At 42.7% G+C, this 16,026-nt stretch overlaps 1 protein-coding gene across 1 annotated transcript in view; it reads right to left on the bottom strand.

Annotated features, from left to right (window-relative positions):
- Nucleotides 1-16,026, bottom strand: part of LOC139474912 (uncharacterized) — a 49,643-nt gene that overhangs the window by 18,633 nt on the left and 14,984 nt on the right. Inside the window, exons 4-5 of the mRNA XM_071258104.1 lie at nucleotides 12,794-12,928; nucleotides 11,994-12,153 (exon numbers count right to left, since the gene is read on the bottom strand). Coding sequence (XP_071114205.1) covers nucleotides 11,994-12,153; nucleotides 12,794-12,928 — 295 coding nt within the window. The remainder of the gene's footprint in view (nucleotides 1-11,993; nucleotides 12,154-12,793; nucleotides 12,929-16,026) is intronic.

The following is a 16,026-nucleotide window of genomic DNA, read 5'->3' as shown; positions in this document are numbered from 1 at the left end:
CCATTGTTTTGTTGTTATTGCATTACACGCGGCCGGTTTGAAGTTCGAAGACATCTCACATGTTGTCTTACCAATCACAACAAGCTGAGATGAGTATTAAATGAAACAATGCAGCTTATGTTTGTTGTTGCTGTGATTTGATTTTATGTGAGTTTAATGCCAGATCTGTGTACGATATGTTTTTTCACAACCGGAACAAAAGGCAGAATGGTTTCGATCACATTCAGCCGGATACAATGAACGTAATTGTTTTACAAATACACACACGTGTACATTGACTTGGAATTAAATTTCATCAGTTTATTTGTAACTTTATTTGCTTTAACACGCTTTAACGCGCTTTTAGGGGAAAATTCTTCATGCATTTTTGGGAGCCATGGTTTACCCCGCGGTGCATCCGAAGTAGCGGTACATCAAGGAGCGTTAAGTCGAGGGACCACTGTATAAGCAAACAGATTAGGGCGTCATTGGAGGAGAGTTATGACCACGAAACATGGGGTTCATTCTCCCCTAAGTGTGCATATTACAAAGTTGAAACATGAAAACTAAACTTCTTCCTGACTGGTTGATTGACGGTGAATATGTATGAAGTGCCTGCATGGTACAGATGTCAATCATAAAAATACTTTATGATGAATGATTATCTGTTGTTCTGCAATAACAGTTACATCCACATGAAAAAGACATTGTTTCATTGTTTGAAACCTGTATGGTTTTTTTTTTTAGCTATCACTATCCCCTGTCTTGGGGCACATTAGAATTTTGTTTGTTCACATAGTATTGAATATAAACTATACAAAAGAGACGGACGAACGTCGATCCCATATACCCCGCCCCACTGCATGGCGGGTGATAAAAGTACAGTTCATGTACCTCATTTGACAAGTTTTAGTTTCACATATCATAGGTCATTTGATGAATGACAAAAAAAAAATGCATCCATGCCACAGAGGTCAAAATCTGAAGTAGACCCAAACGTTCTTAATGAGAACTTATTAAAATAAGAATCAGTCCATTTGGACTCTGCTCATTTTACTAGGATTCTTGTATTTTGGCCCTAGTTACTCACCATTGCTTCCTTGATCAAAGTAAAATAATGATAAATTGAATAAATACGCATGTGTAAATATTTCAAAATAGTAACCATCGAACAGAATACGAACATATGTATGTATATGTATGCGGTAGATGCTGAATGCGTCTAACGCCCAAGACTGCGGATCCAAAATCCTGTTGCACCAGTTGAAATGCCTCTGGGTGGAGTTTCCACTCCATGGGAACCACCCTCTCTGGCCTGGAAAATGCATCTGCCAGAATGTCCCGATATCTGGGGATGTGCTGAACTAGGAATTGTAGAACCAGATGATGCATTAGATGAAAGAACCAAAACATCTGTTGAAGCAGGGAGTGAGTGTGCGTTTCCTCTTGGTTGCACATGCACCAAACCTCCATGCTGCTGTTGATGGAGATGGCGAGTTGAGTGTTCCGGAGACGCTCCTACCAAGGTGAAATTGCCAGAATGAGCACCATAAAATCAAGATTGTTGATGTGCCATGTGTGCTGTGCGCCAGACCACAGCCCTGAAACTGCTGAAACTGAGCTCTGTTAAGGAGACGCCTCCTAAGACGTTCAACTCTATTATCCACCAACTGAGATGTGTCCTGAGGTGTCCCCAAGCAAAGGTTTTCATTTCCATCCCCTGGGCGTCATATCAGCATTCTTATATCGAGGTGACGATGAATGCATGTGCTTCGTTATTCCACATGTTGTCATCACTGGCTGACATAGGTCGTGGGAAGAATTATAAAGTCAGTGCTGTGTCTAGTAGCTGAAGGAGTAAGTCAATATATCTAATGTGTTTACATTATAGCATGTTCCACCAGAGTGCTATGTACACAGTTATTATAGCTAGTTGTTGTACCAGCACTGTACTGTAGATCATTGGGAGTTATTCCCCTTTAGTTGATTTAACATGACTATAAACCAGACATGTGCTTTTGACTCATAAGAAAGTTGAACCTCCTAAACAGAAGTTCCAGAAGTCAATAAGACCATTACATGGTGTCAGAAGCTGGTAAATGAACTCAGCTGACAAAATGCAAGGATTGGAGCGTCCTAAAGCACTAGATTTCACTGGTAATCTTAGTGAAAACTGGCGTAGATTCAAGCAAGCATGGGAGTGCTATTACACTGTCACTATAGATGGAAAACAGAAGACTCATCAAAACAAGTCTTCACTACTCCTAAATGCCATTGGGGATAATGCAAGAGAAGTATATAATTCCTTTCAATGGGATGAAGAAGAAGACAATATGAAAATTTGAGCAGTATTGTGTTAATAGAAAAAACATAACTTTTGAAAGGTACAAGTTTTTCACTTGTTCTCAGAAGTCGACCAGAAAATTGATCAGTATGTTTGTGACTTACAGCAAATGGCAAAATCTTAGTAAAATCTTATCCTGCATTACTCCTTAAAGCATTCATTGCTTACCTTGCGACAAAAAAACCCCAAGACAGCATACCGGCGATGGTCCTTGGGTGAAGGCTCTGTTCCGCAATCCCACTTTTACACCACGCCGTCGCTGTCCCCGTGACCTCACGTGACCAAAGGTCAACTCTTCACATCACTGCCTGTCGCCCGAGCTTAAAAAACATACTTTTGAGGTTTCTGAAGCCAAAGTAGGGAGGCAAGTCTGCGACGGGTGGGCCTTAAACGTAGTAATGCAGGATAAATATACAAATGTAAAAAATATTTAGATTTTACTAATTTTTTTACTTATCCTGCATTACTCCTTAATGTATCTGTATCGGACGGTTTGGAGGTGGGAAATCCTCACAAAACATAAACCTCAATAATTCACGTCCTGAAAATACGACACAGATTGGTCAGTAAACCGTTTAGCGGAAAAGTTGAGAGAAAACTCTAATACGGTAGGGTATTACAATGTGGCAAACAATTGTACATGGGAATTAAAGAGTAGTTCCCTATACATTTTTAGTTATAAAGACAACGAGCTCATCAGCAAAATCTTTACTTACTATATAATTAAAGCCCTGATGACAATAACTTGTCTTCCACTGGCGAAATCTGATCGATTACACCGGAAGGGAAAGGCTCTGAATAGGGTGAGTACATTATTAGCGTTGAGGGTTGGTAACTTGCCCAAAACTCTGTACACATTCAATGTCCTCGAGAGTCACATCGCGAAGATTATGACTAGAGAAAACTGTGTCAGACCTCCAAAAACATCCTTCCATGATTGTCTTAATAGTACAATTGCTGTGTAAGGCCATGGTATAGGCTAATGCCCTGATCTCATGAGGATTATTCGTTCTTGGCGGATCCAAATTGGCGATCGAATAGGCCTGAAGGATGACTGCGCGTAACCATAAAGATATGGTGTTGCACTTAATGCCTTCTTAAGACGAACCAACCGTGCAGACAAAATCTGTCTGGTGTTGGATGAGGCAATTTGCTGTGAGGGTGGATAAGTAGGTTGGACCACTGTGGGAGGGGTAGTGGATCATTTTCTGCTAGCTTTCTGAGCTAGACGAACCACCCTCTCGCTGGCCACCAGGGCGCGACCAAAGTCAGGGCAAGTATTCCTGTCTCTTTGATCTTTTGTATTACCCTGGGAAGTAGAACTGGTGGCCGAAAGGCAGCTTTTAGTCCTTCCCAAGGAATGCTGAACGCATCCACCGTCCAAGCCTTCGGATCTGGTAACGGGGAGACATACGTCAAGAGTTGGTGGTTTTGGCAAGTTGCAAACAGGTCGATGTTTGGTTGCCCGAACTTCCGAAGCAATAATTGGAATGCTTCTGTGCGAAGTTTCCACTCGGTGGGTGCCACCCTGTCTGGGCATGATAAAGCATCGGCCAGAATGTTTCGACATCCGGGGATGTGCTGAACTATGAACTATAGTTGCAGACGATCCACTAGATGGAAAAACCTGAATGTCTGTTGAAGAAGAGAGTGGGAGTGTGTTGTTCCCTGATTGCGCAGGCACCACACCACAGTGCTGTTGTCTGTTGATATGGAGAGTTGGGCTGATTGTAGTTGATTCTGCCAATGGGATATGGCTAAAATTACGGCTTCCAACTCCAAATTGTTTATGTGCCACTTCCGATAAGCCCTGAGACTGTCTCGTCTTGTAAGTCTACGAAAAAAGTATGAATAGGTGTAGATTTGGGGACAACCCTGATAAAGAGACTCCTCCTAAGACATTCGACTCTATCGTCCACCAAAGGAGGTAAGGTCTCAGATGCGTCGGTAGTATGATGGCCTTTAGTGGATCCTGACTCCTGATGTAAGGGTTCAGGAATCGTTGTACTGGGTGTAACTGTAATCGGCCTCTGTTGGTTAGGTCCTGGGCTGAGGTGAGTAACCCTAGCAACACTTGCACTTGGTGAAGTGTGCGTGGTTGACAAAGAGCAGGTGACAGGAGGCGTAAAATCTTGTGCCATCTGTACCTGGGGACCGACAGGAGGTTCTGATCTGTTTGAAATGGTCCTCCTATGAACTGGAGTCGAAATGATGGAGTTTACTCCGACTTCGCCTCGTTGATTATCCAACCAAGTTGATATAGTAGCCTCTGGTGAATTCCCGTTGGCATACTAACGTCGGTGTGTGTCGATGACACAGGAGACAGTCGTCTATGTACGACTCAAACCAAATATTCCTCAGGTGTAGAAACGCAGTTATGGGCTTCATTATTCCTGTAAACAGCCACTCCATCACGTCCACTGAAATGCCAAATGGGAGTACTGCCCACTGGTAGTGGACCTCATTGAACTGGAACCTGAGGAATCTGCGATCGTTGGGATGGATCGGTATGTGCAGATATGCATCCTGTAGAGTTATACTGATCAAGGAATGGAACACTTTTATGCTGGTTCTTAGTCTCAATGTGATGGGGTGGCAACAGGGTGGACGCTTCAGATAACGCTTGTTGAAGACAGAGAGATTGTGTATCATTCTCATCTTGTCTGAGCCCTTCTTGGGTACCAGGAAGATGTGAGAATCCTTAAAAGGATATGTTGCTTCCTTGGATAATTCCAAGGGAGGGGAGCCGTGGTCAACGGAGGAAAACCTCTATGTCTAGTTGGTAACCGTGGCGTAGAATGTTGAGAACGTAATCGTCCCTGAGGATGCTCAAGTTCTTCCAAAATTGACTCAGTCTCCCACCTACGGGGATATCGACAATTTGGATGACTGCGGATAGGAGATCCCAGTCGTGACTGTCCAACATTTCAATGTTTGCCCCTCCTATCGCCTCCCTTACTGTGGTATTTACCACGTCGGGATTGATAAGAACCTTGAGGTTTGCCTCTGCCACATCCTTTACCACGAAAAGAATCTTGCACCTGTCTTTCCTTAAACGTCTAGGCCTGTAATTGCCTGACTTGCCTGAGTCCCAAGTAGATAAGGCTAAACAACCAAGTCTACGAGTGACAGTTATTTTCGCCAACGCGACTTTAAGATGATTCCTCATATGGTCAATCTGACGCTGTTGAAAATCAACTATAGTTGATCTATTCGGTTAGGATTATCCTCTGACAGATCCTGCTCTACCGCACGTGTAGACGATGCTAATGCTGATAAAGGTTTTAATACCCTTCGAATTTCTGTTTCAATAAACGCAACTCTGGTATCCTGAACCTTAAGAGTGGTAGGCCTTGACAAGCCTGTCATTCTCTGTATATCCTCATCCAAACTATTTGCCTGGTTTGCTGCCTCAAAGCCATGAATAGGAAATTCATCTTTCCTAAACCTGGGAGGCTTGAATGACGGCGTAAGTGTTAGCTTGGCGAAGTCCTCATCCAAAGATCTAATCATATCTGACATCATAGGGTCAATCGGAATCGACGTGGGATGTGTCCAAATAGAATCTTTTGTATCCACCCCACTACCCGGGGAAGGTACTGAAATGAGATGGTCAGCTACCCAATCAGGTACTTGAGCCAGGCTAAGGTGAGTATTCCATTCAGTCGAGGAATCTCCCTCCTCAACATTAGAAAAATCTGATGAATCAAAGGATGTTGATGTGTACGTCTAGATGGTGAATGACTTCTACTCCGAAGTGAAGTTTTACCTTTGACCGAGGGCTTAGATGAACTGCCTGGTAACAAGAATGTCCAAGTAAGAGCAGGTGTACTGGTACTACTCAACGAAGAATGTACTGTATTATGACTCACAAAAGGAGTATTATATACATTAGTCACTGGAGTAGGTGGTAAAATATGTGCTGTAGATGTAGTTGATGCAGGTGTCAGATACATAGGCATAGGCGTAGGCTTAGGGGTAGGCGCAGGATACAATTGTGTTATAGACTGCTGCCACATTGATTGTAAAAATATTGCATCCAATTAGTGTTTGGAATTGGCATAGGCGCCTGCGCTTGCATCTGCTGCCCTGGATACGTTGGTACAGCGCTAAGCTTATTGTGCTCTGCTTGCGTAATATTGTAAGCTGATAGCCCTGGGGCTGATGTCATTGTAGATGCGCTTGGGTAGTAGGCATTGGCTGCGCTTGGCGCAGGCATATGAGGCGCAATGCTCAATGGAGTAGACCTGAGTCTAGCTTGGCTTGGCGCTACCCCTACCATCTTGTCTGCAGACGTAACAGACGTAGAATTCTCAAAGGACTGCAAATTAGGTCCCATTATAATACGCCCAACATTCTCTGGGAGAGAGGATTCCGGCGGCATGTGCACCTCCTCGGTGACAGTTACGGACGACCTATTATCCCTCAAAGATAAAGGTTGCGTCGTAATGATCGAATCCTGTCCCTCACTCATTTGTGATAGACATTTTCTTTTTCTCACAACGTGATTGCTGCAAAATACATTTGTGAGTAACCTGCCTATACCTCGCGAAACTCGTTGGAGAGAGGTTTACACAAAAAACACATTTAGAATTTGGTGCACAAATTTGCGTACACGCCAAACAATGTGGATGAGGACCTTTAATAGATTTTTTCCACGACAATTAGTACAACGCGCAAACATAAGTTACGCAATAATATACTAGAAGAAAAAGGGACTGGAATTTACTGCCGTAAATAATAACTTATCGGCAAAATTTTGGAACGACTTGAAAGTGTAAAAATGATTGAATATACGCAACTCAATGAAACGCCACACCTAGTAGTATTGAAAACAACATATGAACTATGTTATACATACATCGCCGATAATTGTAAACAATTGACTACCTGTCAAGCAAACAATTGTAACACAATTCAAAATGGCGGGGAACAGATAGCACGTGGGGGGAAAAATACATCAATACATCAAATACAACTTCACAACATGTTGAAAGTAATATGAAAAGAATACATCACCCATCGCAGATGAATTTAGAATGGTAGATGAATTGGAAGGTCTAAATAAATCCAAAACCGAGAGCTCCGCAGGAAGCGTCCTAGCTGTGTTGCGACAGGCAGTGATGTGAAGAATTGACCTTTGGTCACGTGAGGTCACGGGGACAGCGACGGCGTGGTGTAAAAGTGGGATTGTGGCACAGAGCCTTCACCCAAGGACCATCGCCGGTATGCTGTCTCTGGGTTTTTTTTGTCGCAAGGTAAGCAGTGAATGCATTAAGGAGTAATGCAGGATAAGTAAAAAATTTGTGAATTTGGCACAGTTTAATTAGAGACAGAATTGTTTGTGGTGTCTACAATAGTACATATCGTGAGAGATTGCTCAGAGATGATAAGTTAACTTTTACAAAAGCTATTGATTCAATTAGAGCAGCAGAAATGGCAAGCTTAAGAAGTAAGTGAAGATGCATCTGTTCATTATGTCAAATCCAAGCCAAAACACAACAAAACAAAACAGAACTATAGAAAACCTGAAAAAAATGAACATTGTGGTAGATGTGGTAATTACACACACAAGCAAGTTGATAAATGCCCTGCATCTTGTTAAACATGTTTGAAATGTGGTCATATGGGACATTTTGCAGCTCAATGTAAAACAATGTCAAGTCGGTCCAGTCGCCCAAAGTCGAGAAATATTCACGAAATTGGCGCCACCAACAAGCAACCACCAATAGAATCAGATTTCTTCGTAGATGTGTTGGATTCTGAGCGGATTCAAGATTCACAAACAAAAGCATGGGTAATGAATCTTGACATTAATGGAACACAAGTAACCCTCAAGCTAGATAGTGGAGCAGATATGAACATCATGGGTTATTCACAGTGGAGCAAACTGCAGTACCAGCAGCCACCCCTTGAGCCTGCAAAGGTGAACCTTAAAGCGTATGGCGGAACTAACGTACCTGTAAAGGGACAGGCAGAAGTGACAATCACTTACAAAGACAAGCCATACAAGACAGTATTTGCAGTTACGCCAGACAACCATAGATCAATCCTGGGAGTCCAAAACTGTGAACGATTGAACCTCATCCGCCGTGTCTACGAAATCAACATAGATCAAGTCATCAAAAGTGAATCTTCATTCAGTTCATCAGATATTCTATCAGAATATGAAGATGTTTTCATCGGACAAGGCTGTCTACCAGGTGAACATACCATTACAGTTGACAATAACGTCAAACCAGTAATAGAAGCATGTCGAAAAGTTCCTTTCACACTACATGAACAGCTAAAAGAAGAGCTTGACATGATGATATTTCTTGCAGTCATCACAGAGGTGACCGAGCCCACTGAATGGCTCAGTTCAATAGTGATCGTGCACAAGAAACAGGGCAAGCTCAGGATTTGCCTTGACCCGAGAAATCTCAAGAAGTCCCCCAGCTCTCTGAACACATACAGGGGACTGACACAAGTATGGATGATATGATCATATGGGGTAATGACAAGTCATAACATGATAAGAGACTGAGAATGGTCCTTGAGAAGTGTAGAAATGTTGGGCTGAAATTGAACAGAGATAAATGCGAGATAGGAGTATCTGAACTAACCTTCTTGGGAGATCGTCTTACAACTGATGGCCTGAAAGTCAAAGCCATCATGGATCTGAAGAAACCCACTGACAAGAGGGAGCTTCAACAGTTCATGGGTATGGTGAACTACCTCGGAAGACACATACGTGATCTATTGGCAAAGTCAGCTCCATTGAGACAGTTGTTGGAAAAGAATGTTCAGTGGTCATGGTCACATCCTCAAGACAAGGCGTGGACTGAACTCCGAACCTTGATATCTCAACAACCAGTTCTCAGATTCTACGACTCAATAAAGCCCATCAAAGTTTCAACAGACGCATCACAAACCAGTCTGGGTGTACTACTTCAACAGCATAGCGACACCTGGTGTCCAGTAGCCTGTGGTTCACGAGCTATGACCTTAGCCAAAACTCGATATGCTCAAATCGAGAAGGAAGCTCTTGGAATATGTTTTGGAGTAGAACGTTTTCATCAGTATGTTTATGGCAGAACTTTTATAGCTGAAACCGACCATACACAGCTAGAACCGATCTTCAGAAAGGCACTGAATGACTGTCCACCAAGAATTCAACGATTTAGACTTCGTCTACAGAAGTATGACAGGGATGTCACATATACACCAGGCAAAGAAATGTACACAGCAGATGCGTTATCTCGCAACTTTCCCTAAAAGGGTGAAATTACAAGTGCAACTGAAGCAGAAGTGCAGATGTATGTAGACAGTGTGATGTCAAATCTACAAAAATCAACTGATCGACTCTCACAAATCAGAGATGAGATCAAGAACGAAACTGAAATAACAACACTCAGCAATGTCATTCTCACAGATTGGCCCAATGAGCGTGCTGATTGTCTGCAGATTCTCACTGACTATTGGAATTATAGAGATGAACTCTCTATCATCAATGGTGTTATCTTTAAAGGTAACAGAGTCATCGATCCAATCCATCTTCATCAAACAATGCTTCAGAAGATACATACAGGTCACCTTGGTCAAGAAAAGTGCAAGCAACGTGCTAGAGAGGTGCTATTCTGGCCAAGAATGAACCATGAGATAGACATTATGGTAAGCAGCTGTGACACATGCCTGACACATCGACATCGGCAGAGAGCCGAACCTATGATTTCCCATCCAGTAGCAACAAGGCCATGGGAACAAGTATCGACAGACTTATTCGAGTTATCGTCAAAAGACTACATAGTCATCGTCGACTCATATTCCAACTACCCTGAAGTGATTGCGTTGTCAAGTCAAACAAGTCAAGCCGTCACCAAAGCTCTAAAATCAACATTCGGGAGGCATGGTATACCTGATGAGCTTTACAGACATAATGGACCATGTTTTGCCAGTGCAGAATTTGCTAAGTTTGCAAATATTTGGCAATTCAAACACATCACATCAAGCCCAAGGTACCCTCAGTCAAATGGGTTGGCTGAGAGAACAGTACAGACTGTTAAAAACATCATAAAGTAATGCATAGAGAGCGGAGAAGACCCTCATCTCCGCATCCTTGCATATCACAGTACACCACTGGAATGCGGATTCTCACCATCACAGTTACTGATGAATCGTCGACTAAGATCAAACCTCCCTTTGAAATCATCAATATTACAAATGAACACTCCAGACCAACAAGCAGTAGCAGCACATAAGTATGAAGCCCGAGAAAAACAGAAACACTACTTTGACAAGAATGCTGAAATAGCTCCTCTACCTCAACTCCAACCAGGTAACAATGTCAGAGTACACAATGAGACCACAAACAACTGGAAAACCAAGGGAGAAGTAATCCAGGAAGTAGCACCAAGGTCATACTTGCTGAAAACAGATTCTGGTGGAATCATCAGAAGACATCGCAGAGATCTGCTACTCCCCAAGCAGATAGTCAACAAGCAGCCACAACAGTCTACAACAGCTCCGATGCAACAACAGCAAGTTAACAACACTGATATTAAGAAAGACTGAATGAAAATGACTGACATGTGTTTACAAAAGTGTTCAAAAACTTTCAAAGGACTGTTCAGATAACTTTTTAAAGTTCAAGGAATGTATGTGTTCTAGTCATTTCCACAAGTTTAACATAAAGTTAAAATACTCATTTATCATGCTAGGAGTTAAAGCAAACTCATATCATGGACTCTAAAGCATTGAGTTTGAGCAATATAGTTTATATATTCTGTTGTGTTGCATTTAGTTTTAAAGAAAAGCTTTATTAACTTTAGGGGGGAGATGTAGCAGTAAGTCAATATATCTAATATGTTTACATTATAGCATGTTCCACCAGAGTGCTATGTACACAGTTATTATAGCTAGCTGTTGTACCAGCACTGTACTGTAGATCATTGGGAGTTATTCCCCTTTAGTTGATTAACATGACTATAAACCAGACATGTGATTTGACTCACTAGAAAGTTGAATCTCCTTAACAGAAGTTCCAGAAGTCAATAAGACCATTACAGTAGCTACGGCTGAATATATCAAATTCTTTGGTCTGAAAAGATTGTACCGTACGAAGGTGATCATTTCCATCCCCTGGGTGTCGTATATCGAAAGAAACGATGAAAAGGGGAGCCTCGTTTCTGCGCATGTGGGATGTCTACTGAAGTCAGTGACTTTGCCACATTGATGTGCAGTGACAGGCATTTGATCGAGTGGTTGCAGCATTACATACAAGTAAGCATGCAAACCAATCTGTACAAATACACAGCATGGCTAGCATAGGTCAGTTGACCTATTTCCAGTAAGGTCGGGATGGTTACAGTCAGAGTTATTGACACATGATATTTAAATTACCCTGCACAGTAACCTTGAAGTGAACATTACTTTTGCAAACTTAGGTGGTGTTTCATAGTAGTGAATCATAAGTGATTGGATAATGCTTAGATTTCTACTGAATTAATCTGAAATTTTGTGAAATTAAAATGATTTTGCAACATGAAAACTGCCAATTTTAGACAGGCAACTATTTCTTTTACAATTATCCCTAAGAAATGTTGAAATATCACAATAAACTATTCTCTTTGACAAAACTTCAGTTACATATCTTACGGTAACATATCAGTGAAGTCAACTTCCAACTTACCGGCCTTCCAGTAAGTGAGGAATGGACTTTGCTTGAATCTCAGTCATGTAGGTAAAGCCCATATCTTCTATTCCTTTCAAGGAGTTGTCTGCAACTTTGCCCTTCAGACTTGCAAACGACAAGTCTGTCACAATGCCTGCTCCAACACTGCTTCCTGGCACTGAAATATGGCACAACCACATCACATCAGTCTCACATCAACTCCTAGACAAAGTCAGGGCAGGCAATTGATGATGATTCATTACATTCTGTAGGTCAGCTGGATTTATGTGGACTGTGAAATTATTAGTATAAGTAAGAAAAACATATTATTGCAAATAACGTAAAACTATTTTTTCAAAATTGGCTGACAAATAAAGTGTGGCCACATTTGTGTGTTAAACTAATGGCAGGGAAAAACTCTGAAAAATTTCCTGGAGTTTATAGGCTGACTTATAGGAAAGACACATGAACATTTGAAAACATTTTACTAATCTCTAAAAAGAAAACAGATGTTTCTATTTCAATGGCCACATTATAAGCATCGATCAACGCAAATGGGATACGAAGGCCTGCATCAAGCAAGTCAGTGAGGCTGACCACCCAATCCCATTAGTCGCCACTTACAACAAGCATAGTCTGTGCGTGCGTGCGTGCGTGCGTGCGTGCGTGCGTGCACGAGCGCGTCGTGTCTGTGTGTGTGTAGACGCACTACTATTAGACCACAAAGGCAGTCTCAAAGACAGGGAATAAGCTCTACTGGTTTTCAAGCAATAATTGGACTACATGTATATCAATATGGGAAGTCTCTTGATTCTTACACTGTGATATTTCCATTGTCTGAACAGAGTTCCCTCCCTCATCTTCTCCAGACTCGCTTGACGCGTCATCATCAGTATCTGTATTGCCGCGATCAGCGCTGACATCAGCAGTTGAACAAATCTTCTTGGCTGCTTCTGAGAAAAAGAAATCTTGTATGTGGTCATTTACACTAAGTCAAAACACATTGTAGCCCACCTGCCTAATTACACAACAAGTTCAAGTGTCTGTTAAATATCAAGCATCAGGATAAAAAAAAGTACCAAATTCTAAATCCAACAGATGATGCAGACTGCATTTTCAAGAAAATTTCATCTAGTAACTCAATATTAAAACAAAACAGAGAAATAAATGTTGTGCTCAACAATCAAATTGATGACAAAAGATGACAGGGTCAAATGTGATCCAAGCAACTAAATTGCAAAAATGTGACAGAACAGATTCATGTGGATCTCTTTTACAGAAGTACCAACAGATTGATGGCTATATAGCTGGCAATTTACCATCGTTTTCTTTGTAAGTCCCTTTACCAGTTTTATTCCTATTTTTATCATGATTTTATTTTCACACTCCAACTTTCAATCGTCCAGCTGGTGCTATTTTTATTGTCCCGCGCCAGCGACTAACAAACTGGGCTTCTGACCAGTGAGGGGCCACCTGGAAAACCTTGTTGACAGCGAGGGTTTACTGGTATCCCCTTGAATCCTCACATTTGAGTAGATGATGGTTACCTTAACCTTGCAAATTCATCTGCATGTGTACATTATGTAGTATGGTATACAGAAAAGATGTGTACGTATTATTTTTGTAACAATGAAATTCAGTTCATATACTCAACAGTAACCACTCTTATTTTTCAGACAAATTCCATTTAATACAACAGTTACTACTCCCTTCTTGTCATCCATGTTTCATGTTTCTCTACCTGTGTACTTATCGTCATTCACTTGATGTTCAGTTAATGATTGTATTACAGGTATAATTAGTGGTAGAACTACTCAGATTACCTGACAAAGACTGCAAAATATCCCACTAATGTTCACCACTGCCTATAAGGGTGTCAAGGTAATAAAGCACTCAGTGGTTTACATTGTGTCTGGGGGAATTATTTAATCTATGATTGGGTTATACATCCAGATCTGATGTGGTGAATGTCCTACATGTTATGTAATATGCAGGTGGCAGCGCAGCAAGAGAGGGATAATCAGTAGAGTTGCTAAACACATTGATCAAAGGATTAACTGTTAATCAGTTGATTGATTAATCACTGTTATCTAGAGCAGTGGATTTCTCAAAACTAGTAAAATCCCAGATATTTTGTTATATTTGTATACTTATCCTGCATTACTCCTTAATGCATATTACTTGCTTGTTCTTGACAGAGAAAAGAGCTGTGTGAAGGTCTTTGCTTGAAGAAGTTGTTCCAACCAGCTGAGAGGCCAACCCTATCACACAGCTCCCACGTGACCAAAGGAAGTGACGTCACGAATCCTCACATTACTCTGAAGTCAAAACATCTGAAGTCATGGTGGGGAGGTAGATCTGCGATGGGTGGGTCCCTTCAGACACAGTAATGCAGGATAAGTATACAAATATAAAAATTTACTAGATTTTACTAGATTTGTTTACTTATCCTGCATTACTCCTTAATGCATCTTTATCGGACGGAAACGGAGGAGGGCATACCTTCAGATGTGGACTTTAATCTTTTATTTCCAGACTCCCTAGCCTGCCTTGGCTGTGTGGTTGGCATCGGGTGACCATTCCATGTACAGGAACCTTCAACTCCCTCAGTCCATCTTCGGCTGTATGGTCGGCCTGGATGACCATTACATGGATGGGAAGAGTCAGGTATGCGTTGTGTCCTGGTACTACGCAGCCTGACAGTAACTCTCAGTTAGGTTGAGACTGGAGTACCAAGCCGTATGCAAGTGGGGCATGAACCTTCTAGTCCAGGGCTTACGCCAGGGGAGGTCGAAAGGCCGGCTCTGGACTTGGAGGCGAGGTCAGTGACGTGTAGTAGTGGTGACCTGCTTGGCCACTACTAACGGACCAAAGCTATGTGTGCCTTGCACATCCTCCAATGTGACGTCTCGCAGGTAGTGACTGGCGAATACTGTGTTGGATCGACAGAAACACCCCTCCATGTGTAGAGAACAGTTGCTGTGTTGCACCATGGTAGAGGTGACCGCCCGGATCTCATGTGGGTTGTTGGTGCGCTGAGGGTCCTCGCGGCCTCGTAGGCCTGAAGAATGATGGCTCGTAGCCAGAGGGCGATCGTGTTGCGGCTGACTTCCGCCTCGCAAGGTCGCAGATACCAGTACAAAGAGGCGTCGCCGTTGTCTACAGCGTTCCTTGGATCGTCTGATTTAGCAACAGAACTGCCAGTACGGAGTTGCGCGCCACAAGGTAGGTCATGATGGTACTGCCCGAGCTTACGCTTATGGCGCAGATGGAGCATGAACTCAGCCAAGAATTGAGGCGATACAGATGTGGGGTCCTGTTGTTTGCCCTTGTAAAAGCTTGCAAAAGTCGAAGGATTGCCACTTGTCATCATAGAGGCTACTGGTGATTGGGCGATGCGCCATCGATGCGCCGAGTAGCCCTTGGCGTTCAGTGATCTCTATAAATGGACCAGATGTGAAGACACACTGCTTGTCTGGTCCTGGGTGTGGCTGCCTGCTGTGAGGGTGGATCAGCAGATTTGGCCAATCTGGTAGTGGCAGTGGGTTGGCGTCGGACAGCTCTCTGAGGTCGGCCAACCAAGCCCTCGCTGGCCACCAGGACACGACCAAAGTCCGATCGAGGTTCTGCGTCAACTGATCTTCTGGATGACTTTGGGGAGGAGTACAGGTGGCGGAAAAGCATACACTTTTAGTCCTTCCCAGGGGACGCTGAAAGCGTCGACTGCCCAAGCCAGGGGATCCAGGACGGGTGATATGTAGGTCAGAATCTGGTAGTTCTGGTTGGTGGCGAATAGGTCTATGTTGGGGAGACCATGGTCTCGACAAACTAGAGTGAAGACATCTGTGTGAAGCTTCCACTCTGTGGGGGTGACTTTGCCTGGCTGAGATAGAGCATCCGCTAGGAAAAAATCGGAACGTCTGCTGCAGGAGCGAGATCAATTGAGTCAATCCCTGGTTCCCTAAACACCATACGACGGTTATGTTGTCCGTCGAGATGGAGAGCCAGGGGTGTCTGAGGGACATGGATTCCCATGAAGATGAAGCGGAGG

Source organism: Haliotis cracherodii, unplaced genomic scaffold (genome assembly GCF_022045235.1).
Source record: "Haliotis cracherodii isolate W230 unplaced genomic scaffold, xgHalCrac1.p SCAF_3, whole genome shotgun sequence".
NCBI lineage: Eukaryota > Metazoa > Mollusca > Gastropoda > Lepetellida > Haliotidae > Haliotis > Haliotis cracherodii.
Note: the sequence above shows the minus strand (reverse complement) of the source record. Positions and strands in the feature narration are given on the sequence as shown.